The 25,379-nt window shown below is 44.3% G+C and overlaps 1 protein-coding gene across 3 annotated transcripts in view; it reads left to right on the forward strand.

Annotated features, from left to right (window-relative positions):
- The first annotated feature begins 10,056 nt into the window (after positions 1-10,056).
- MAP3K3 (mitogen-activated protein kinase kinase kinase 3) overlaps positions 10,057-25,379 on the forward strand; it is a 52,797-nt gene continuing 37,474 nt past the window's right edge. The window contains exons 1-4 of one of the 3 annotated variants that reach the window (XM_039516745.1): positions 10,057-10,073; positions 16,905-17,026; positions 17,429-17,518; positions 23,118-23,158. In XM_039516745.1, the coding sequence (XP_039372679.1) occupies positions 16,931-17,026; positions 17,429-17,518; positions 23,118-23,158 (227 nt within the window). In that variant the 5' untranslated portion in view covers positions 10,057-10,073; positions 16,905-16,930. The other 2 variants (XM_039516744.1, XM_039516746.1) reach the window with 2 other exon arrangements.

Genomic DNA, 25,379 nt, shown 5'->3' on the forward strand with positions numbered 1-25,379 from the left:
GTGAGCAGGAAAACTGCTTAAAACGTGTTGATTTTGTTTTGTGTCTTGTTGCAGGTTCGCTGATGTGCAGAGAAAGGGGTTATTGGTTTATATTTTCCATGGGCTTCCGAGGCTAATAAAATTCAATGATCATCTTTGTTCTCGTGTCTAGTCCCAGACAGAACTTTACCAACTCAAAGTTAAGTTTGCTAGTAACACGTTACAAAAACTACATCCAAACAGGTCAGTTCATAGAGCTCCATTTGAAAAGCACTTAACTGATCAGTTAAAGTAACAGAGATAAAGGTTTAATACCTTTCAGGTAATTATTCTTAAAATAAATTTAAAAAAAACCCAAAACACGAACACTTATTACCCTGGTTCTTTGGATTCTCTTTTCTTTCACAATTCTGGTCTTCATTAAATGGCACTTTCAATGCACAATAATAAATCACCAGTATCTGTCTATAATGATGAAAATAAAGGGTGACAGTTGGATTATTTTTTAGTTCCAATGACTTGATTCCCTTAAGTTTTAATCAGTTGTAAATTTAGGACAAAATCATCCTACAATCTTAACTGTGGAAAGCACTGTTCATTAACTACTCAGTCCCTCCAGTTTTATTGGCTTCTGAAGCGGCACCCTGCCTTCTCAGATGGAACCATTTGTTTTCTGTAATACTGATGGAGAGGTCAATTGATGCCTGAATTGGAAGTGCTACTTTACTTCATAAGAGCCCAGGAAAATAGGTATGTACTGACATTAAACAGTTAGCTCTCCTATGCAAATGAATGTGACAGCTTAGGACAGTGGTCCCCACGGCAGTGCCCATGGGAGCCATGGCGCCCATGGGGGCATCTTAATACGCCCACGTCCTGACCCCCGGGAGAGCACCCGCTGAAATGCCGCCGAATTTCAGCGGGGATGCCTCTCGATGACGCCGCATGCCGTCGACAAGTGATGTCATCAAGAGGCGTTGCTCCTGAATTTCGGCGGGGACATCTCTCGATGACGTCGCTTGTCGACGGCAAGCGGCGTCATTGAGGGGTGTCGCTGCCAAAATGCCGCTGAAATTTAGCGGCATTTCGGCAGGTGCTCCACCGCTGCAGTGGTCCTTTGGCTGGCGCCCGCCAGACGAAAAGGTTGGGGACCACTGGCTTAGGGAATTGCAGCCAATGCAATCTATTGTCCATGAAAATAATCTTGTTTCTGGATCTGGAACAATCTGGAATAATCTTGTTTCTGGATCTATCTGCCTCTCGTTCTTAGGATTTTGGTTTCAAGGGAAATGCTTACTAAACTTTTTGGCCGTGAAGAAAGGAGTTACCTCTGAAAACACTTAGCATACTCGTAGCAAAATAGTAATCGAGGTTTAGAGGAAAATAGTGACATTGGCCTTTTGCTTCTATATGTCATAATATCATTCTGAAATGTGTGTTACCCTAGAAAAGTTGTTTAGATCCCCATGGAGCTGCTTCCAGGATCTAAACTTCACTATTCTCCATGGAAACCTTTCCCAATTGCCATCCGCTTAGTTATTACTGTCTCCACTGACTTCTCCCTGCTGCCGTCTCTGGTGGGTGCTTTGCCAACAATTAGTCGGTATACCAGGGTGTAGCAAGTAAGCCACTTCCTGCTTAGGACAAATACACTTGTCTGACACTTTTAAACTCATCCTGACTTGCCTTGTATAGCTTCATGCTCTGGGATATGTGAAATCCAGTGAAGTCTGGACAAATGGCTGTTCTTAGAGGACTGGCTTGTGCATCCAGACACCCGGTGAGAGACGTATTTGTCATCTCGATCCCCCTTCCCATTCCCTGTGAGCCCCAACGTTACATTTCAGTGGGCACTCGTTATGGGCCTATTTCCACACTTGGTATCTGCCCACAACTCCCACTGCTGCCTTTGCGTACCATGGCAGAATTCAATACTTAGCGCACACATACTCCAGTGCGTGGTGCTATAGAAATCTATCCAGATGAAATATCCTTTTCTAAGTCAAATTGATCTGTTGACTGGAAACTTTGAATGTGATGTGCCTTCCTTCCCCTTATTTTAGGCCAAGAGCCTGTTTGAACATGACGGAGAAAGCGTGTTGTCTAGCACACTGAATCCCAACTGTGGAGAGCTGGCTGGTCGTGTTAGGCTAGATTCACAAAGGGACTTAGTCATTGTGCCTAACTCTTAATCCTAGTGATATTCTAGGAGCCTCACAAAACTTGTGTTTAGGTGCTCAGGCTCCCTATCCAATGAATGAGGAGAGAGCAGCACATGAGAATGGGATTCTCGAAAGCCAGCAGCCTGGGTGGGGAGCTGCCTAAGCTAGCCAATGGAGGATGCTGAAGAGAGGAGTGTGTCCAAAGTCTGATCCCAGAGTCTGGTGCTCTCGCTGTATGGGATTCTTGGCTGTGAGCCCTCTGGTGGAGTCAGGTGTCTAAGGCAGTTCTTTCCAGGGAAGAAAAGAGGACACCCCTCAGCCTCGTAGCCCACTGGCTCTGGGATGTGGAAGACCCCAGTTGAAATCTCCTCTTTGCCTGAGGAGAAGGGATTTGAACGTGGATTTGCCACACCTCAGGAGTGCCCTAATTTCTGGGCTATGGGATAGTCTGATGTGGGGTGCCCTGAATCTTGCCCATTTAAGCTGTGGATAAATAATTGGTCATTGGGCCAGAGTGTGAGAGAAGGACTCTCTAGACTGGGAGGTACGAGATACAGGATCTGGTCCCCCTTTGCTGATGGCGATTTGTTTAGCCAAGGTAGAATAGTTTTAATAGGCGAGACTGAGGGAGCCCCATATCACAGTATCCCGTAGTCCAGCGGTTAAGGCACTCATCTGAGAAGTGGCAAATCCATGTTCAGTCTCTTCTCTTCAGCAGGCAGAGGGGGACTTGAACCAGGGGCCTTCTAGATCCCAGCTAAGTACCTAACCACTGGGCTGAAAGTTGAGTGTGTCCTCCTCCTGTTTCTCAGTGTCCTCTGTGTGGAGCTTGGCAGCTTCTGTTTAACATTCTCCTTAGTTACTATTGGAATGGAAACCATTTAATCATATGATGTGAAATGTATCATCTGGCTTTTTCCCAAATACAAACCAGAAATATTTATTGAACATTTCTGCCTTTTCTGTATTACTAGTAACAACCACATCCTTATCATCCTTAACTCGGCTGGACAGAGATTTCTCCGTGTAGAAAATTGATAAGGGAAGCAAACAGACAATTTCTACTAATAAATATAAATTAGAAACTATCAACTTCCCCTTTTTTCCATTTGTTATATAGTGGGTTTTATATTGCTGCTTTCACTTCCCCTCTGTCAGGCTGTTTTTAACCAAAGTAGATGACTTTCTCAACTGTGGGAATGTGGGTTTTGGGTATCTAGTAAAATATCCTTAAACAGTTCCCAATTATAATTCATATTTCTATTGTTTCCATTTTTCCTCCCACTGATTTAACTAATTATTTTCAGCTTTGTGAAATTGACCCTTTTAAAACCCCGTGTGTGTGTGTGTGTATGTATATGTGTATGTGTGTGATATATAGATATATATATAGATAGATAGATAGATATAGATATATAAAAACTGGTTGGGGCCTCAGTTCTCTTCACATCTAACACATGTAATCAAGTCATGATCACTTGGTTTAAGCAACCACCAATTTTCAGTTCAAAGATCAGTTTGTCTATCTGTCAAGATGAGGCCTGAGCCAGAATTCCATGTTGGAGGTTTTCCTGCTGGCAGCATGAGACCTCCACCATATAGCATCCCGCCTGAAGTCCCCAATGATCAGTTGTTATATTCTACACATAGATAAGTGTTCATCCTGTTCTGTAATGTGATTTGGTCATCTACAGCAGATACCAACTAGTACCCCATCTTGTACTATATATATCCATAAACATTCCAGATCATTTGCTTCTGAGTTGTCAGTGTCTCTGAAATAGGTAAGGCCATTTTTGACAGTGCCATCCCTTTTGCCTATTTGATCCTTCCTAAAGAGGAGGGTACAGCTCCTAATTCTTTAAATAAACTGGCTAAGAGCCCCCTCTGCTGGGCTGATAGAGAACTGCTAATCATGTTTGCAGATGATCCCTCTTTCACCCATTGAGCAGTTCTGGTATTTTTTATATTGGCCAAGATCATTACTGATAGGTGCCATCAGAGCAGAACTTGGCCCCATACAGAACCAGTAGAAAATAGGGCAGGTGTCCTAATGGCTCCCTGGGGAAGGAGGCAGCCCTGTGTGTCTCTCTAAGGGTGGGTGGGTGTGGAGGCGATTCTCTTTTGCTTCAGAGGAGTGTCTGGTGCCTTTAGGTAGGAATGAGGCCAGGCTACACCCATCCTGCCACACTAGACGCTGCCCTGCAATTGGATTCTTAGCTATCGATCATGCCTGCATGGTCCTGCTGCCAGTTTTCAAGCAGTTTTATACCCATTTTATCTAGGTCTCCTTCACTTTTGGTTTAGGCCTAGGGATGGCACAGACAACTCTGGTAGCTGATCTCATCCTGGAGAGAAGCTGGACAATTATTATCTGTAGTACCTGTAGGGCCCCAGGTGAGATCAGGGCTCCATTGTGCTAGGTGCTGTACGTACACATAGTAAGACAGACCCTTCCCTGAAGAGCTGACAGTCCAGGTAGGCAAGATAAATGAAGAGTAGCAGAAGAAGTGCAGAGAAGTGACTTGACTCGTGCTCTGTATCAGGTATCCATGCTGATACTTGGATCTCTCAAGTGCTTTTGCTGACGTTGACCATGAGATGATGGCACCTCCAGAACCTATGAGGAGTAGATCGTCTCTCTTAAGTAACTTCACTCCTTTTCTTTGAGAAATCCCAGCAGGAGAGTATCAGGTGAGTAAATACCTGCTGCAAGGGCTCAGGTGGGCTTCCACAGGATTCTATCTTGTCACATCTCCTGTTCAATATGTGTGTATATGGGGCTGTTGAGAGGGTAACTGAAGAAGTTTTTAGCTCAATACAGGAGTCAGCGTGGAGGCAACTAAGATCCACAGGAAGGATGCATGTCCTGAAACAAGGAAGCAGGAAGGAAAGAAAATAAACAGTATGTGTAATTGCAAGGATCAAGAGGTATTTGAGTCAAACAGGTATCCTTCAGAAAATGGAAATTCAGCCAAAATGCAGGGATAATGATTAAGACACTGGACTGGGACATAGGACCAGGGAATTGAACCCAGGTTGCCTGCCACAGACTTCCTGTTGGACTTTTGATAAGTCCCTTATTCTCTCTGTGCTTGGCTCCTAATCTGTGAATTGGGGATAACACTTCCCTCTTGATTTAGTAATAAAACATACAAAATCAGTGATAAATGACAAACAGGCTAACTGAGAGGTCTCTAAACAGAACTGCTGATGGGGAACCAGAGAGTAGAAGTATGTCAGTGTTCTTGTGTGGCTTGGTTCTGAGCCCCAGTATTTTTATCAATGATCTGGAAGAAAATTCCAAATCGGTGCCAGTGAAGTTTGCAGGTGACACAAAGATTGGTATCGTGGCAAACGATGAGGAGGGTCAGTGATGCGGAGCAGTCTGAATCACTTGGTAAACTGGAGGTAAGCAAACATGTTTTGATGTAGTTTGTTTCCTGGAAAACAGCAACTCTGAAAGGGGTTTGGGGGCCATGGTGGATAACCAACCACCTGAATGTGAGTTCTCATCTTCATGCTGTGGCAGAGAGCTAACTTGATCCTTGGAGGTATAAATGGTGTGGAGAAGGAACTATGTTAACTTGAAATGATATGCTGAGATGTTGTGGGACGAAGACAAAAAAGAACATCTGTTGCTGGGTGCACAGGCACAAAGAGGCTTAGACTCCTGGATGGACACTCCACTCAGTCTGTCCGGTTGGAGCTTTGGGGGGTTGAATTTGGAGGCGCGTCAGTTTGTTCCAGAGGGGAGAGGGAACAAGATCACAGAGCGGGCCGGGGAGCTAGACCGTGATCAGGAAGAGAAGGGCTGCTGCACTCAGTAAGATTAGGCTTGCCCTCTGGGAGTAAGTGGGAGAAGAGCTACTGTTATGTTTGCTAGATTTAATCTAGCTAAATAAAAGTACAGTGTTTTTTCAAACCTAGAATTTGGAGGCAGTGACAATCAGTGGGATTTTGAAGAGGGGTTGGGCCCTCGAAATAGAATTAGGAAAAGCAGCTAGAGTTGCACAATATCCACAGGCAAATGTCCCCAAGAGGAAGCTTGGGGGGGATAAAAGGGCTGTACTAGCAACCCAGAGACACCAGTGTTGGTGCCCAGAAGGGGGCAGGTCATGACACAGGGTAATATTGAGTAAAAGTAGGGAGATGTTACTTCTATGTGCAGTGTCAGTGAGGCTACTACTGGAATACTGTGTCCAGTTCTGGTGCCTTGTGGGGCAGAGCCCTGCACTCTTGAGCTGTCCAAGGTAACAAAAATCCAGTTCTGACTGTTATATAAAATATCACAGAATATCAGGGTTGGAAGGGACCTCAGGAGGTCATCTAGTCCAACCCCCTGCTCAAAGCAGGGTCCATCCCCAGACAGATTTTTGCTCCAGTTCCCTAAATGGCCCCCTCAAGGATTGAGCTCACAGCCCTGGGTTTAGCAGGCCAATGCTCAAACCACTGAGCTATCCCTCCTCCCATAAACTTGCGTATTTGCACCAGACACTGAGTCATTTCATTTTTACCATCAATTCTGGCCTTCAGCAGGACTTGAACTTGTGACCTTCGGAACCAAATGTGAGTTGCTGCTACTTGAGTTAAGGAGATAACTCAAAATGCAGACAAAGGCACAAAAGGGGAACAGATTGGATTAGTCCAAACAAGAAAAGGGTCCACAGGTGCAGCTGAAGGACGATGCTGAGACCACGTCTGGAAAACAAGAGGAGAACGGAACTGGAAATTCATGGGCCAAAGTTGATGTGTTGGAAACTAGGCCTAATAAGTGAACAAAATAATGAGGGGATGGGTTATTCTGTTCATCGCTGCCTTTTTGGGGTCCTTAGAAGAGAGAGTTCAGCTGTGGGAGAAGAGATCAAAATGGACATGTGGACTGGAAGGAGAAAGCTTCATTGTCATGGCTGCCGCAGCCACCGTCTTCTGGACACCTGGACTCCACCATGGCACTGTTGGGCATTTGTTGTGCTAATCCTGAAAGGTGTCCTGACTAGGCTAGACCAGGGAAAGGAACCAATGACATCACTGTCTCCGCAGGCTTTGGTTAAATCCTAAATAACACCTGGGTTGGGAGACTGGGTTCCTGCCCTCCCTCCCTGCCTTGTGGTTTTTTCTTTTTCACCTTATTTCTTCTCATGATGGAGAAGCAGCCAGGCCAAATTGGAGTCAGTGGTGGTGCAATGTGACTCATGGGAGCGCGGTGCCACGTGACCCCATCCACCAGATCACAACACTTGGAGTCGGGAGCTGGGCCCACGTGGGACAGGAGCCACCATTGCCAAGTGAGTGGGGGGGGGGGGTGGGCTTGCTCTCCAGCCCTGTGTGAAACTCGCGTCGGACACCTCTCTTCGTCAATTTCATGAAATGCTTGAAAAGGCACCAAACATGTATGTACCTAAAGCCTGCCAGGTGGAGGTTACCCCTCCTGCTCACCATATTAGGCCTGTCACTGCTAAGACCCTGTGCTGGGCCTACGTTGCTTCAGCAGTGAAGTTGCAAGTGAAAGTCAGAACCAGCGAGAGAAGCTGCATTTCTTACCTTTGCTGTTCTTTTCTGTTTTGTGTGTGTTTGTCTTGGACTTTAAAAAAAAAAAAAAACGGCAGCTTCAGTTCATCTCAACTAACTTTTTCTCTCTTTCCCAAAAATATCAGTCATCTTTCATGCCAGCTAAAAAACCGTCCCTTCTAAAAACTCCCTACAGCTAAAGGGAATAACAGATATTGTTTAAAATGAAAGGTTTACGTTTGATACTTTGCATTTGAAATGCTTTAACTGGTTTTTTTTTCCTTTTTCTGTATCTTTAATAAAAGGCTATAAAATGTTTAGGGGTGGTGATTGCCATAAGTCTAAGCAGACTGAGGTCTCCGTACTCAACTTTAGTGGCGGACAGTGCCCGGTAACTTCTTTGACTCTCTCTGGGTCCATTTTTCCATCAAAATTAATACAACAGTCCACACATCAACCAGCATGTTGTAAAAACTGGAGACGATTCTGAAGAGCTACACGGATGATCTGAGGTGTAGAAAACACAGTTTGCAATGAGAATTTTTAAGGAGCTCAATCTTTTTTAATTTATTGAAAAGGGGGGCGTAGGGGTAACTTGATTAAGTAGCCAGGAAGAAGCTATTTGAACCTCTTTTAATCTTGAGAAGGCATAAAAAAGAATCCAATGGCTGGAGGTGGAAGTTAGAATAATGCAAATGGGAAATGAGGGTTAAATTTCTAACAATGAGGGTTGTGGGGATTCTACACACCTGCAGTCTTTAAATCAAGAATAAATGTCTTTTTAAAAGATGCTCTAGCTCAATTACGGTTTATGGAGCTTGATACCAGAATTATTGGGTGAAATTAAATGGCTTGTGGTATGCAGGAGGAGAGGCTCGATGACCCTAATGGTCCTTTCTTGACTTGAAATTTATGAAAACCCTTCTGAAGCCGATAGGCGCATAATATACATAACTCAGGAGGGCTAAGGATTTTTCATTTCTTTGGCTAATTACTCTTCAAAGAGCAAGTAATTATTTCAATATATCAGAAGCAGGAAGTCTTAGGTCTGCTGGTTAACTATAGGGGTCAAGAGTGCCAGAGAGGGTAGGGACATTGCAGAAATACTAAATGATTTGTTTGTATTAGGCCTGCTCTACACTTAAAAATTAGATTGATCTGGCTTCGTTGCTCAGGGCTGTGAAAAAATTTGCATCCTTAGCACTGCAGAGATATTGACAATTAGCTCTAGAGGTGAAGGGAACCAGCAGCTACCTGGCCTGTGTAAAGGAAAATCCTGCTTCCGCTAGAATTCTTTGAGCATCTCAACAAAGTAGCGGATAAAAGGGAACAGGCTGACATAATTTATTTGGATTTTCAAAAGCATTTCAGAGTCTTTCACATTTAAGTTGTTAAGGAAACACAGTCAGGAGGGGAGTGACAACGGGGTGCCATTACCTAAGACTGAAACCACATTAGGAATAAATGGTCTATTTTGATTGTGGCAAAAAATTAACTGTAAGGTTGCTAACCTTTGGGGTGGTTCTTGAAGCCCCAATTCTTGGAGTGATGTGAGAATCTTAGTCTTCATTTATTTCATTTTTTTTTAAATGAAGTGTTTCTGGCCTTCCTCGTGGTTCAGAAAATGTGACTTCTAAGAGCTCAACAACACCCATACCAAAACAGCTGAGTTCGTCTCAAGATTTTTTTTAAGCTACACCCACAACTGTTGGGGAACCTGACTGTTCTTGAAGGCAGGAGCCTGACAATCCTGTAACAGAGAGGTGCCCTGGGCCTAGCATTTAATGATCTAGCAAATGCAGATGACCCACAATTCATAGAGGTTTGCTAAAGACTCTAACCCAAGTAGGTGCATGGGCTGCAGAGGGGCAGATGAAGCACAAGGCTGACTGCAGCCAAATAATGAATAGTGGACAGAACTATCTGAATCCCTCCCTTGCCCATTGCTTTAATTACATTTAATTAAACAGCCCTGCCCATCATTGTTCCCATGGCAAACCCACAACGCAGGGCAAGGTGCAGGCTCCCACTTACCCAGCCTCAGCTGCAACCTCAGCAGCTGGCGCTGCAACCTACGCATAATAGTGTAGGGGGCGGATCCCAACGCCCAGACAGACATCCATCAAGGTGATTGGCAGGTTTAGGGGCGGGGCTGATCTGATACCGCCCCGTGACGACGGAGGGGCGGGGCCATCCGGGAGGCGGTGCAGCGGCTCTTCGCCTGTGATTGGCATGGAACGGTTCGGGCCCCGTGATTGGGAGGGAGGGGCGGGCTCGCCGCCCGTGATTGGCAGGCGGGAACGTCGGGTGGGTTGGCTCGGTCCCTGTGATTGGCAGACAAGCGACGGGTCGGCCCCTGTGATTGGCAGGCGGCGGCGCCGGCGGCGGGCGCGTGCGTGCGCGCGCGGCGGCCGCTGAGCGGTTTGTTTTGCTGACGGTCCGTGCGCCCCGCGGAGGTGGTGAAGGGGAGAGACCGGGCCCCCCCCTCGCCCCATCCCGGGCCCGCCGGGGGGAGGAGCCGGAGAGGGGCCGCTGCAAGGAGACGTTGTCTGCGGCGGCCCGGGCCTGGCAATGCGGCGGCGGCGGCTTTGAGCCCTGCCCCCCCCCCTCCTCCCGGCCGCCATGGAGCCGCGGCCGTGACAGCCTGGGGCCGGAGACAGCGCGCCGGAGAGCAGCTAACCCCCCCTCCCGCCCCGCCTGGGAGCGGGCCCGGCCGCCGCCGAGATGGGTAGGGGTCCGCTGGGGGGGCGAGTCTGAGGCGAGGCTGTCGGCTCCGGTGGGGGGAGGGGCTGGTTGCGGCCGTTGGCTCCCGGGGGGAACTGCGCGCGCCCGGGCCCCCCTGTGAGGGGGACATGGGAGGATCTGGGCCCCCCGCCCCGGTCTGTGGGTTTCGGCTGCCTGCTGATCTCCCCGTGCAGGGCCCAGCTGAGAGCGCCCCCCCCCCATCCAGGTTCACGTGCCTGCTCCCTGGGTTGCACGCCGGACCCCTCCCCCTCCTGCCACTGGGGTGTCACTCGCCCCCTGGGGTGCGGTGCCGGTTGGGGCTCGCCTGGGCCAGGGGCCCCGGCTGTGCTTTGCCCTGGGGGGGTCCGAGGGAGGCCCTAACAGGGGAGACTCGCGTCTCTCATCGCATGGGCCCCCCGACACGCTGCATCCCGCGAGGCCTCTGCCGGCCACAGCCTGGGCTAAAGCCCTATCCACGGTGGTGAGCAGAGCCCCCCTAGGGAGGTGATTATTCCGGATCAGTTACGGGCATAATCGCTCTGCTGAATCCAGCAACGAGGGAAGATGCAAAAACTCTGCCAGGGTCAGTTATGGAGTAACTTTCACAGGAGATGTGTGTCTACCCCCGATAAGTAGTAGTTGTCTTCTACCCTTAAACGTGAGTTTGTATCCCTTATCTTCTCTTTTCTTGTCTGCTGTAACAATGGATGTTATCATTAGAGACTTCTAGGAATAATCTTTCTTTGAATTCTACCAAGCTCTTTGTCTTGTGGCAGTGAGTTCCATTGGTTAATTAGCTGGTGGTGTGTGAGAAAGTATTTCCTCATCTCCTTTTAATATTTTTTGACTTTCAGTTTCATTCTTGTATTATGAGAATGTAAACAGCACCTCTGGTATTTTTTATTATACCTTTGTCACGGGCCCTTTTTTACCTCATCTTGAAATTAAATCCTGCTTGAAAACCGTTCTTGAACACGGCTGGAACTAATATAGTTTCTTGCTCCAGTGTCAAGGGTCTTATATTTTGAAGACATTATGGTGGTTCTGTTATTGCCTGATGGTATCTGACAATTAGTGATATTTGAGGAATGTAAACATTGTGTGAATTTTTTTAAAACCAATATTGATTTTTGATTGGTAATGTAAAATACATTTTCTATCATTTTGATCAGGAGCTTGGAGGTATTTCAGTAAAATTCTAAAAATATACAGCAATATTTTCAAACACTGATGTTTAAAGTCAGACACCTTTGGAAGGTGAATGAGCATCCATAGCTCCTCTGACTTTGACTGAAGTTGTGGAAGCTTAGCACTTCTAAGAATCAGGCCATGTATTTTGAAATATGGATTTAGGTGCTTCGCTGTAGGAACCCAAATGTGAAAATTTTGGCCATAGCACTATTTGTGACTTGGAATTCTATCAATCTTCAGTCTCCCATGTGAAACTTCGATTCAATCCTCATTTGTTTTACTAAATTCAGACAATAGCATTTTTAGACAAGTAATGGAGCTGAAGAGCTATCATCAGTTGCCACCGCAGGCTGTCATAATTCAATCTGAACGATTGGAGTTAATGTTTTAGGAAGACATGAACTGTAGAGGGAAGTGCCTTACAAGATTTTCTGAGTTTACCTGGTTTCTTGTTTAGTCCGAAATTAAATCCATTGTAAACCAGGAGAAAAGTTTAATTTATGTAAACTAGAGTTTACACTTGACCATGTTTGTATACTGGCAAAGAAAGTACTATTATTAACCTAACTGCAGAGTTGTGTAGTTGCACTGTTTGGGGAGTTGCAACTTGGATTTTTTTCTGAAGTTATCTGGTTTGCTAAACCTCTTCTATTTAGTCTCCTGCATATAATTAGTGCTTATGTTAAAATACAAATCCATGCAGCATCACTAACAATGCTTAAAACAAATGCATATAATTTGGTTTAATTCTTATAAATTAAAATGCTGATGCATTTAGCTCCATGACTCGGTCATGCTTAGAAATGGAGGCAGAATAGTCTGGTGTTTGCTCTGTAGAAACAGATGTGAAGGTCTTTAAACACACAATACTTGAGAAAATGAAAGTCTGCCTTCCACTAAAATGCTTACTAATCACAATCATATAGCTAATATTTGTGTGTGCGCTCATGAGTTGCAAAATGAAAAGGGGTGACTTTACCGGTTGTTAAACTAATGAATGCCATCCAGCTTTGTAAAATTGCTCTTAACTTATGAGCAGAAAAGCACTATTACTGTATAGCCATGATTATTTAGAGGTCTTTGACGATTGGATAATTGATTCAGATAATGGAGGGAATTTTCAACGTGATAGACATCAGGAGACAATGACCCAGTTTTGGATAGATGTTTGGATAATCTAGGTTATGCTGTATTATTCTTTACATTGTTCCATCTAGCTTTCTACTTTTCTTCATAAATTACCCTAAAAAACTTAGTTAATATACTGAGTAGTTAAAGGGATATTAGGTTTGCAATTTGACGTAACTCCATTAACAGTGCTGAAGTGCATTAAAGTTGATTCTCTTGCACTTTATAGGAAGTTACCACAAAATTTAATTTCTGTGCATAGCTTTTCAGCAGTGTCGGAGAAGCTGATACTGCTTTTGTTAAAGAGAAACATGTGCGTATATTTGAGAAGCAGTGGGGAGAGCCGTGTTGAGACTGAATGTCTTGTGCTAGACCTAGACTGAAATGCTCATTGCAGGCCCAGCTGCAGTTGAGTCTTTCCCTCAATCTGCTTTTTTCCTGCCTGTGTCATTTCCTTCCCTTGGCTCACACACTTACCCGTAAGCTTTTAGGTTTTGCTGCATTGACAGCCACTGTTGCATTATGGGGGAGGGGGAAGGAATAAGCCTGCAATTAACAACCAGTTTTCAATTCTTAACTGTTTTGTTAGAATTTAAAATAGGGAGTCACTGTTTTTTTCTATGCCTTTCAGTCACACGGAGGAGCTTTGGCTTTTGACATTTGTAAGGCAAGTGAGTTGCAAATTTCTAAGACACTGGCAAATGTGAAGACATAAGCCTCTGATAGTGAGATTAGCAAATTACCATAGAACTTCTCTAATGCAGTGTTGTACTCAATAGTGCCTAGAGGTCTGAATCAGGGGATTGAGGCCTTTATGCTAGGTGCTATACAGACATGTAGTAAAAGCAGACCCTGAACATGTAGTGCAATTTTGTGTCATTAATACTTTACTTTTACAAAATACCCTAGGGTACACTGACCAATGTGCACTGAAGGACTATAAATTACACTTGTCCAGTGAAAAAAAGCTTTAGGCTGTAGTTTGGAATTTCTAACTTGTAAAATTCATTGATTGCCATGAGTTTCCCAGTCATTGGATCAAACTAACCAGGTGCCTCTGTTAAGAAGTGTGCATCTTTCTTACAAGTAAACAGTGGACACTACGCTGTCACCATCCCTCCCATTCTCATACCATGCAAACTTGTTTATAGGGGTCTACAGGCTTCCTGTTTTTAACCAATGTGCAGATGCTTCTACTTTGTGATTTTGCTTTAAACTATTTCCATCCCTTCCATAGCAAATTCTCTGTCTTAATTTATTACACAGATCTGAGTTAATTTTAACTGAAATAAATGCTTTACACAAGGAATAACTTTCCTTGTAAGTAGCAATTCCCCTTTATCAATGTTATAACATCCTGGAGTGTAGTTTTTAAAACATGAAAAGCATTTCCTGGACAACGTCTTTCCCGCACAAAGCAGAACTGTGTTTCCCAGACCTGCTGGAGACCTAGCAAAACAGGGTGTCTCAGTGCTCTTCAATAGTTGCTTAGATTTCATTTGTAGTAACTTCTGCATTGTGCCATACAACTGATAGTGCTGCAAATACTTCACTTTTTTTTTTTAAGTTGAGGGTGTAAAATCTTGATGTTAAAATATCTTTTGACCTAATATAAAATACTTTCAAATTTGTATTTCCATTGCCATACAGACCTTAACTGAAGTTACACTTTGATATAAAATGAGTTTAAAATCAAATATTTGATATTCCGTTTGCTTTAAAAATGGAGATTGGTGTCTGATCTTCATTTCCCATGTCACCAAAATGAACTTAAACAAAGTCTATCATATGTTATAACACTAGGGAGCATTCAGCCAATCAAATTGCCTACTTTGCCGGAAACATTCAGCCATCTTGCTTATTTGACTTTGGGGTCATTATGTGTCTGTGAAGGACATCAAAATAAACAGTCTACTGTTAAAACTGCAGTACAGCATTGTATCTGAACTTGAAGGGGCTGAGTGTCTTGACCTGTTTCGAATTTGCAGGATTGGACTCGAATGTGTCAGAATTGACTAGATCACATTTTACACTTTTGTTATAAAGGCAATGGACAAATCCAAGACACGAAATTTCCTTCCCCAGCCCAGTTCTCTAGTACTATTTAAAAAGACCACCAGGCTGGAGACAATTTGAAACATTATTTGTAATGTATTATAACCAGGTTATGCTCCTATTAGAGGAGATTTAACTGGATACAGCGTCTAAAGAAACAAACACCATAGAGTAAAACCATAGAGTTTTGATAAGCTTTACATACAACAGTCCAAGAATATAGTATGTACACATGTGCCAATGACCGGATTGGGTAACTGATAACGTCCAATGCTTTGTTGCTCATAATGCAAAGTGCTTCAAAAATGAAGCCAATAAGCCAGTAAGTAGTTTGAGCAAAAGTTCACATGCCATATACAACTCTCTCTACAGTATTTAGGTGATATTGAAAGAAAGGGACTAATTTCAGTGAATGATTTGGCATAGGCTAAGCAGGTGTCTAGCTAACTCCTGCCGCACCTCCTGGTATTCTAGTTCTAGGCTTTCCACACAGCTCTGCCACTTCACCTCAGTCCTAAATTCAGACAGGCTCTGGAAGACTACACTGTATTGGTTACATGAGAACTTTTAATCCAAAAGGTCAATTTTTTTTCCTGACAGTTGTAATTATGTGAAAATGGAATATAGCTGATACAGTTTAGCAGCCTCACTATATGTTTGCTTGACTGTAACTGGGTGGAGGGTATTATAGTTTATAAACTCATCATAACTTTTTTTTATGCTCATCTGTTACAAATATGACCGAGTTAGGTGATAGGTTGTGAGCACTGCAGTTAAAATTTGTAGTATCAGCAATAACTGTGTCCATGTAATTTGATTAAAACCTGGGACAATCCCAGGCTTTAGCCTTGTTTAAGGAACATAGTAAGGTCTTGTGCACACCATCAGTTTAAACAAACTAACTAGGATGAGGAGACCCAGGACCTTTGACTCAGTTATATTGTGGCATAGGCTAGGGAATTGCATTAATCAACACTTTCACAGTTGTAGCAAAGCATGAGGCCACTTGACTAGTACTGTCCTATAGTTAGCAGGCCACATGGGTGGTGAAAAATTTGCCGAGGTGAGAACTGAGACTGACGTCAGCAGACGGAGCCAATGTATTGTTTGATTAGTGAAAAAAGGCAGTGCAAGTCTTGCCATCTCACTTCCACTTGAAGGCAGGGCCCCTGGTAGTTATGACAGGCAACACCTCAGAGCCCAGTTTATTCATAAGACTGACTATGGTGTCTAATAAAATGCCAGAGTTATTTATGTTGTTGCTACATCTACCTGCTCAGTTTTGGAAATAGATGCCACTGGTTTCTCATGGTTAGCTCTTCAGGACAGAGACCATACCTGCTTCCTTTGTGTGGCACCTAGCGCAATGAACCCAAATCCTGATTAGAGCCTCCATGTACTACTCTAGTGTAAATAACATAATTAGTTGCCGAAATCCCAGTCATGGGTTCCTACCATGTTCCTGAAGAGGTTGACCTGCAGCTGCTAGCTCTGCTCTACAAGCAGTCAGGGCTCTTCTCATTGCTGACCCCTTCTGACTTCTGTCCTGAAGATGTTTTAGCTTCCTCAGGAGACAACCTTTGTTCTGTGAACCCTTGTTTGGGGGATATGGGGAAAAGTGCACTTGACAATCAGCGCAAATGTTTGAGACCTAGTAATAATTCAGAATAATTGATTGGCTGGTTCCTTTCTTGCTGTTAGGCAGGACTAGCTCTATCATCAAGCAGTGAAGGCTCTCTGGGGTAGCAGAACATAAGGTTGGAAGGGGACAGATGTTAGCCAGTTTTCCTGTGGCAACAAAACGCCTACCGCTGGTCCTTCTAAGTGACCTAAATTACCATGTAGCAAATTTTGCTAGGTGAACGGGACATGGTCCTGGGAGGCAGGAACTCCCATATTCGAATTCTAGCTCTGACCGGACTTGGTTTGTGGCCTTAGACAACTCTCTACCCTTCCATTTACCTGCCTCTGAAATGAGGCTAATGCGTGTTTACCTCATACAGGTGTCATGGGGGTTAGTGGTTGTGAATGAAGATGTACTCTGGGCACTTGAAAAACTTCTTTTGTCTCTCAGCCAGAGGAACAAAAGTTTGAATTCCTGAAAATTCCCCCAACTGCTACTTCCCAAGATAACTTCCCTCTTGTCAATTGCAGATGAGCAGAAGGCATTGGACTCCATCATGAAGGACTTGGTCGCGCTCCAGATGGGCCGGCGTGTCAGACTGCCTGGCTTTGATACCATGAAGAATAAAGACACTGCTCATTCCAACAAACAGGTAAAGGATTGTTTACTGGAGATTGAAAATTATGACCTGGCACAAGGGATTAGACTGGAGTGGAAGTGGGTCCATTTGCTTCACCTGCAGTAGGGCACCAGTGTTTAATGCAAGTCCTGGCATTGCAGAGGGATGTCTACTTTATGGGCATTATACTCCCTCATATGGATTAGGTCATTGATTTAGGTTCACTTTGGGTTATTTTATTCCTTCTATTGGACTAAAGTAGGCAATGTTTTGATTGTTCAGAGCAACTCAATGATCTGCCTCCCCCAGGTGTATGTAGAAAGTCATTATCCGGGTAGATTGGCTGAAAATTCTACCATGTGGCTTTCTTGTTTTAGCTTGCACAGTCCACCTTTTTAATTTTTATAAACCAACATTAATAATTTTTCTTTTAAGAAAAAACACAATGCCAGCAGTCCAGCCCTCCTGAGTAGCCCTACAATAACAAACCAGTGTGCCTGTGCAGTAGAAGAAAAAAAAATTCCGGTAAGAAAACTGGCTTCCATTTCAGTACTAGCAATTATAAATTAAGAGCATGTTCATGCTCAGTGACCTTTACAGAGCTCATTTAAGCAGGTATGGAAGGGTAGTGATGGGTTTTTTTTTTCCTATTGCCTTTGTCTTGTAGCTATAGAATGTACCTTCCCCAGGGGAGTGCTGGAAGCCCCATTACTTAAATAATTTAAAAACTAATCTAGCCAAAGCTCTGGAGATCGTTTTGTAGGGAAGAATCCTGCACTGGCTTCTTAGCAGAAGGAGAGGAGGAAAAGATAGCCAAATAGGTCTTATCTGTTTCTGATAAGGTTGAATTCACTAGTCTTGAAGACCAAGTTATCCTAGAAATTCCACCTGTACTGTGTGCTATTTGTGTGAACCCCATTTTAGTGAAAATTCCGCAATACCCCCCAGACTTTTAATATGCAAATATTTGTCCAGCACTTTCAGAGAATTAATTCAAGTCCCTTGGGCTTAACGACAAATGGTCAAATGGCTTTAGAGGAGTGGACCCAGTTTTGAGGCTGTTACGTACATCAAGTTAAGTTCCTTCCTGCCCCTGACCTCTCAGTATTGGATGTATTGCCTCACTAATGTGGGGAAGGTCAACAGAGTTCAACACCCATTATAGCAAAGTGTGGTTGACCCTGATGAAATGTGTAATCAGCCACGTTTTACTACAGTTAGAGATGAACAGTGCTCGTGAGCCTCCCCAATTAGCATTGAACTCTGTTGTCCTGCTGGTTTGGGATCAGAGTTCAAAACCCATTTATCAAAATGTGGTCAACACCCATTATTTCTTAGGTGGACACAGTCAGACTGGCTGTCATACTTGGGTCTCTGATCCATGGCAAATTCATTGGTCTGTTTTTTCCATGTAGTTGTATTTCCCATGAAAGGGATGCTCGGTGGGATAAAAGTTAGTTCACTGTCATTTCTGCTATGGAGGCCAAGGATGAAATCCTGGCTTATTCAGGAAGTGGGAACGAAGCTGGTGTGGTTTCTTGATCTACACCCGATTTGTCCATCGTACAAAATCTTCACTCCATTGTGCACAATTAGCGCTCTGCTCAGAAGAGTTTTACGATTGGGGATGTAAGTGCCAAGACTGTGCAGTGTCTTAATGAACTGTGCCTCTCTCAAGCTAGTGCTTAGTCCAGTGGTGTTCAACTTTTTGTCTGAGCCTCCCTTATGATAGATGGAGTGCCCCTTCCCAGAATCCCATTGTGCTTTGCCATATCACAGTGGTGACCGGGTCTTTCTTTTCCTTTTTCCACTCCTTTGTTTCCACTCTGTCTCCCTGTGCATGTTATCCTATTTTTGTTTTGTCTTTTAGTTTTTCCCTTTCCCCATTCCCTCACTCATCAGAATGTTACATGTAGCATAGGGTAGAGGAGTCTATAGGAAGCTCTTTGGAGCTGAGCTGTTTGTTGTGAGCATAGATGGTTTGAGCCAGTGAGTTGCTTCCTGAGCCTGTAGTCCTATGCGTAGCCCTATTCCCCTGTGGAATAGTCACTAGAACGGGGAGAATTGATTTCAAGAAACTACCCAGTGCTTCACCCATAGCAGTGTGTTTTTTCAGAGTCAGACTAGATTTGGGGTCATGCTGCTTTACTCAACCTCGTGGCTCTCCTCCTCTGCTTGTGGCACATGCCTCCCTCCCACAATTTAATCTAGCATCTCTGTGGACACCCACAGGTTGAAGAAACATTGGCTTGTTCCATTGCCCTCATGAGCAGTAGATACAAGTTTCTTAACTAAGCCACTGTCCAAGCTATGTGTATTTCACCATGAATGTGGTCTTGAACGATGAGTCTATTGGTTTTCTGCCTTGTACCCTAACTCTGCCTGAGTATCCAGAAATCTACTGCTCTTGGGCTCATATTGCCAGGGATAGTAGGTAATTGCCAGGAATCCAGCTCTCTCTTCCAGTATTTTTCCCATACTGTCACTGATTGTCCATGGATCTATAGTTCCTAAGTTTAGCTTCTAACAGACTTTCAGCCCCATGTAGTTCTACTGAAACACAGATAAATTCCAAGAACTTCATCGCAACCTTAGACTTCTCCTCACACACTTGATTCCTCATTAAGTCACCCACAGTGCTCAGGAAGGCATTGAAGGGATGATACTGACATGCTGACAAAGGATTAGTTCAGCCTGTGTGTCTGAGGAATGCTTAAAAGGGAAGCGAGTAAAGCAATCCAATTCTTAAACTCCCTTTAGAGATGTTCTTTACTTTCATACACTCTTGTGCAGTGTTACTGTTGACTGTCTATACAGCTACCACTCTTTCACCCCAGAGAGGCTACATTTCAGTCACCAGCATAAAATTATCCCTGCCCTGGGTTATTAGTGGGGATAAAACCCTAGGACCTATAGCTCTTGTCAAAGCCTATCCTTTAGAGTAGGGGTTCTCAAACTGTGGGTTGAGACCCCATTTTAATGGGGTCGCCAAGGCTGGTGTTGGCCCTGGTCCCAGCAAGTCTGAAGCCCAAGCCCCACTGCCAAGGGCTGAAGTTACATGCCCACCCTCTTTTAGTTGTCATTCTATTGTTACCCCGGTGTCTTACCTGTGTACTGGATTCTTATTTGTTATTCCTCTGTACATTATGCCATTAAACTCTTATAAGACACACGTATTCTCACCCAGTCAGCTGGAAAACATCTTTAATAACCTATCGTTCCTTCACCCTTTCTGCCCTCCTTTTCCTGGATTAGACAGCTGAACTGGAGTAAATACACAAAGTTCCCCTTTTGATGTGTCTGCATAAAATTCACCCTTCCCTGTCATGGGTTGGTCTGCTTACTGTTGGATGGCACTGCCTCCTGGTAGTTCTGGGGATTAGATTAGTCAGGCCTACACTCCTTCCAGTGATTACACCCAGTCAGTTTCTCCCCTGTAGCCACTCTTTCGCTCTCAGGAGCCACAGGTGTCCTCTTCCTGACTCAGCCCTCTGGCCAGGTCACTATTGTGATTTCCCTTTTGGGGGGCCGGGGGCCGGGGAGTGTATCAAGGTTCCTGCTCTCCAACAGTATCAGACAGTCTTCTGCTACAGTGCCACTCCGGCAATGGCTGGCAGGTGAACCTGGGCCCACCCTCTACTCTGGGTTCCAGCTCAGGGATCTTCTACACAGCAGCCAAGGTCTGTTCCCTGCACCTTGCTGCCTTTCCCTGAGCCACTTCCATATCTCCTTTAGCCCTCTCTACTCCTTTGAGTTACCAGTCTCCATCCCCTTCTCCAGAGAGTAACTTTAGGCAACTTGTATCTGCAACCTCCAAACATTCCTCCCTGTTCCCAGGGAGTGACTGCAGCCTTTCCTAGCCACCCCCTCTATCCTGTCTCTTGTAGAAGCCCCACCTGTCCTTTCCAGGTGAGCTTCTCTCTAATTAGTTGCCTCCACCCTAAAGCTACCCGGTTTGCAGTCTAGTTAGCTGATTGGGCCCGCAGCTCTTATAGGGCCAGTGTGGGGCACACACCCCTTGCACTCCTGCCATTCCTGAGCAAACTTTAGGAAAGTTATATGTAAATTACTTTGGCTGAAGATCATTGTTCTTCTGGTCAGGAAGCCCATTTGTCATGAACAATTATGCACCTACGGGACTTCTTCAAGAATACTGTGTACTGGCAGTGAATGTATGGGTCCCTTTGAACTGCCTTCTTGACCACTGGGTCTGCCAGATATTTCCTCTACCTTAAAGAGCATTTCCTACCCACTTTTTTTTTTAAGTTCCTAGATGTATGATTGCCTATTGTCTTTAAGGCTTTCGCAGCTGGGTTCATCCACTCTAATCACTTAGGGTTGTGCAGGAGAAATGATAATACCTTCTGAGAGCAGATTTTTTTTTTCCTTTTTGGTTTTTATCTTTGATCTAAATTGGAACTTGAACTTTGTTCTCTAGTGGTTAAATGTGCTATACTTTCACTCCCTGTGCTGTCTAGCATCCTCTGAGTTTATAGCTTAGTGCACAGGTACCACATTGGCCACTTTAATAAAACCTTGGGTAACGTGGATGGCAAACTTTCTACACTTTAAATAATGACATACAAGTTGCTTGTATTATGAAAGTATTGGTTGTGACTTCCTCATACACTATGTTTATCTTAAAGCAGGGATTTAATGTCTTTTTATAAATAAAATGGCAAATCCTCCCTCATCTTTATAGCATTTATTATGAGGTATCAGACAGGACATCTGCATTGCAAAAGAAAACCCTGCAGCAGCGAGTCTCAAAGCCTGAGTCAATTGACATGGGCTTGTGCTACGAGACTAAAAATAACAATGTAGACATTCCCTCTCAGGATCTAATTATAACTGTAGACTCTAGACAGGGCCAGTTCAGTAGCACCCAACTCTCTAAGTACTATAGTGCCATGAGAAGTAATTCAGCCAATCATGATCTCTTCTTCCCAGCTAATTTGCATGCTGCAGTTCTGTTATTAGAAATGAATCGGAGGAGAGCCATGCTATACTAATGTAAGGAATTCTCATGGTTTGGTTACTTGCCTCCTACATCTGTTGCTGCTCTTTAAAAGTTCCACAGCCTCCATGCATCATCAGTGGGTAACTAGACAAAATGAGCACACGCGCTCTTGCTCACGCTCCCCTTCTGGTGCATGGGGCCATGGATGGCCCCTTTCTCTGTTCCTTCACTCCCCACAGTCCCCCCTTTCACATTCTTTGTCACCATCTCATGCTGCTTCCTCATCCTCCCCTTAGCTCCTGATGGTGCTCCATTCTCCTGTCGTTGCCCACCCCCCCATACTCTCCCCACATGCCTGCTCATATTATACCTGTGAAGTCCTCCTCTTATCTGCCCAGTCTTCCTGTGAGTCTTGATAGAAGAGGAAATAATAGAATACCTGATAATTATGCCTGTCACACATCAGTTTTGTGTCCTAGAAGTTTACTTGGTAAATTTGCTTATATATTTAAAAAAGAAAAAAATTACCCTTTGTCCCAGATAACCAAGCTAATATGTCAATTGCAAATTTAAGAGGCAGATATGATCCTGACTACTTTATGTTGCTATGGTGATACAAAATAACGTGAAATCCATTTTAACTGGCTTGTATGCACCAGATACACATCTCATTTTACGTAAACCATCAGATAGTAACTTTGAGATGTAACAAGATTAATGCTGCTTATAAATTCCTAGTCTGCAGGGGGTGATACTGGGAGAAAGATACTAGTTGAAAAATGCTTCTGCTTGGGTGGAATGAGTTGGGAGGAAGGGACCAACAAAAATGGTGCTTCAATGACCACAGCTATTGTGGAGCAGAATAGATGGAGAATCTGGTGGTTTCTGATGAATGCTTCCAGAAGCCAGGCTTCATTATTTGACATCAAATAGGTGAGAACTTATGGTATAAGAAACAGCCTGAGTGCTGGAAAATTAAGGCTTTTTCTGGGACTAAAGTAGGGAGAGGGTTGAAAATTGCAACGTATTAAAAATGTGAGTGAGAACAGAGAACAAATTAATATTTTGTCTCCCAGGTCCTCATTTTATGCTTTGTTATAACTTATGAAATATGCCAAAGAATTTGATAATGGACTAATCTTCTGTTTCGTCTCTCTTGGGCAGAATGATGTAAGGATAAAGTTTGAACATAATGGGGAAAGACGGTAAGTTTTTGCGTTCAGTGTTCTCATATACAGTGTTTCTGATAAAGTACACTAGTCAGACTAAATGGATGTGGACTTCACGGGAATTCCACATGGTGCATGCCATTATATCTTTGAGCTTATGGTGGGTTTCTGTCTAAAATGGCTTACTCTGACCTAAAGAGAATGCTTTACCTAGGGTGGGGCGAAGGATAGTTCCTGTTGAGATTCTTGAGTTCTCCCTTTCTCTCCTCAGTGCTCCCCCAACCCTGCATTTTTTCCACTTCCACCTCCTTGTGGTCCTCTTCTTGCAGCCACAGTCCTAGTTCTGTCAATAGTGTTTATCTTGCTCATAGGGACTCCTTTGGAAGAAGGTATGGATATCCTCTCTGCCCCTCAACACACATTTGTAGCTCAGGGAAAGAGGGAGAGGGAAGCTTAAATTAGAAATCGCTAGGTTGATGATTGCCTCTGCAAACCAGAGTCAGGATATTTAGTGTTGCAAATGTCCCATGTGTCCCTGCTAGCAGGTAGGGGATCTTGGGGTACAATTACTGCACTGGTGGGGTGCAAAATAAACTTTAAGAAAATGCAAAAACAGGGAAAATTCAATAGTGAGGGGTTTGGGGTTTGTTAAGGTAGACAATTGGGGAGGGGTTTCTTTTGGTGAACAGTATAGGGGGTTTCAATAGTGGGGTACAATGCTATGGGGTACAATACAGTTGGTAACCAATTCACACTGAAGTATAAATGTTACAGGTAGCTAACAATTTCTGTGTAAAGGGTGTGTCACAGCAGCATATAACCAACTAACAGTTATGGATAAAATATGTTAAATAGCAAACAATTCTAGGTAAAAATGTGTCACAGTGGTGTAAATGTAGAATGTGAGGTGTATCAGAGAGAAAAAGTAACCAATGGGGTTTTGGGTGAACATGTGAGGGAAGGAATTAAAAGAGAGAGAAAGTGGTGGTGCGGAGGGAGATTTAAACTCAGAGACACAGAGAACAGAGAGGCTGCAACAAGTCAGAGAGGCACAGAGAAAGCCGGGGGGGGGGCAGTGAGAAGACAGACCTAATCACAATTATACAGAACCTACAAAATCTTATCTATGATCTAACTTAACGAAGACTACACAAATTAGCAAGTAACAAAACACAATGCAACAGTTCTCTAAGCCTAACTTAACCACAGCTATGCAAAATGAAATTACAATTTATCTAGACTAAAGGCTAAACCTAACCTAATGGGTGCACCTTATACTAGGGGTAGTTCCAGAGGGCAGAGTGGTGTGTGCCCAGGATAGAGTTCAGGGAGTGGTGACTGCAGCAGTGGGGCGGCTGCAAGCAGGCTTGTTTTTAGCAGCACAGACCACGGAGTTAGCTTAGGTCTGTCTGCTGGGGAAACAGAGCCAGCAGCCAGGACAGGGGAGTTTGCAAGAGGGAGTTCTTACCAATCCCCAAAGCAGCAGCAGCAGGAAGAGCAGTTTCAGCATCAGAGGACGCAGAGAGGACTCGATTCGCTCACAATAATCAGGAGATCTCCAGGCAAAATTCGTTGTTTGTGGGAGGGGAGTTAAAAAACGGGGGGTATGCTCAAAAATAAAACGCGAGCGGAGAAAGGACCCCCCAGAACCCCTGGCTGATCAGACCAGGCAGCAATGCAGGAACTTTTCTGAGGTCTGATCAGAAAATATCTGGTTATAAAGGCAAACTTAGGCAGTTTCCCGCCAGTAACTTTGATTGGTTCCCCTTCTTACAGGGAGGAGAGAAAGCAGGGAAAAAACTGCAGGTAGGCATAGAACATGTCTGGGCAAGTTTTAAGCCATAGGCATGACTCATATGCTCAGCTGTTTGGCCATATTAGGTCTTGCATACCTGGGCAGAGCACCCTACACCGAGCCCAGGTCTAAACAAAGGAGCCAAAAGCCCCCCTCCCTGAGCAGAGCAATGGCTCCAGTTAGTCTGCACAAGCCATTTCCATGAGCAGGGCCAGGCTTTGACTTCAGTTAGCACCATGGCCGGGAGGGGCGGCCATACAGAACAACAGAAAGGAGAGGGGAAAAAAAAGGAATGCAGCAGGGAGGACAGCTGTAACAGACACCATGTTTTGGAAGAGCAGCTGTAATACTCTTGCAGTACCTCCGTGTTGGCATCATTGGTTGGGAAAAGGGACCCATTGATGCACAATATTGGCAAATCCTACAGTAGATGACATGGGTGAAAATCGAGTTCCAGTTGCC

Source organism: Mauremys reevesii, linkage group 27, assembly GCF_016161935.1.
Source record: "Mauremys reevesii isolate NIE-2019 linkage group 27, ASM1616193v1, whole genome shotgun sequence".
In the NCBI taxonomy this organism is placed as follows: Eukaryota; Metazoa; Chordata; order Testudines; family Geoemydidae; genus Mauremys; species Mauremys reevesii.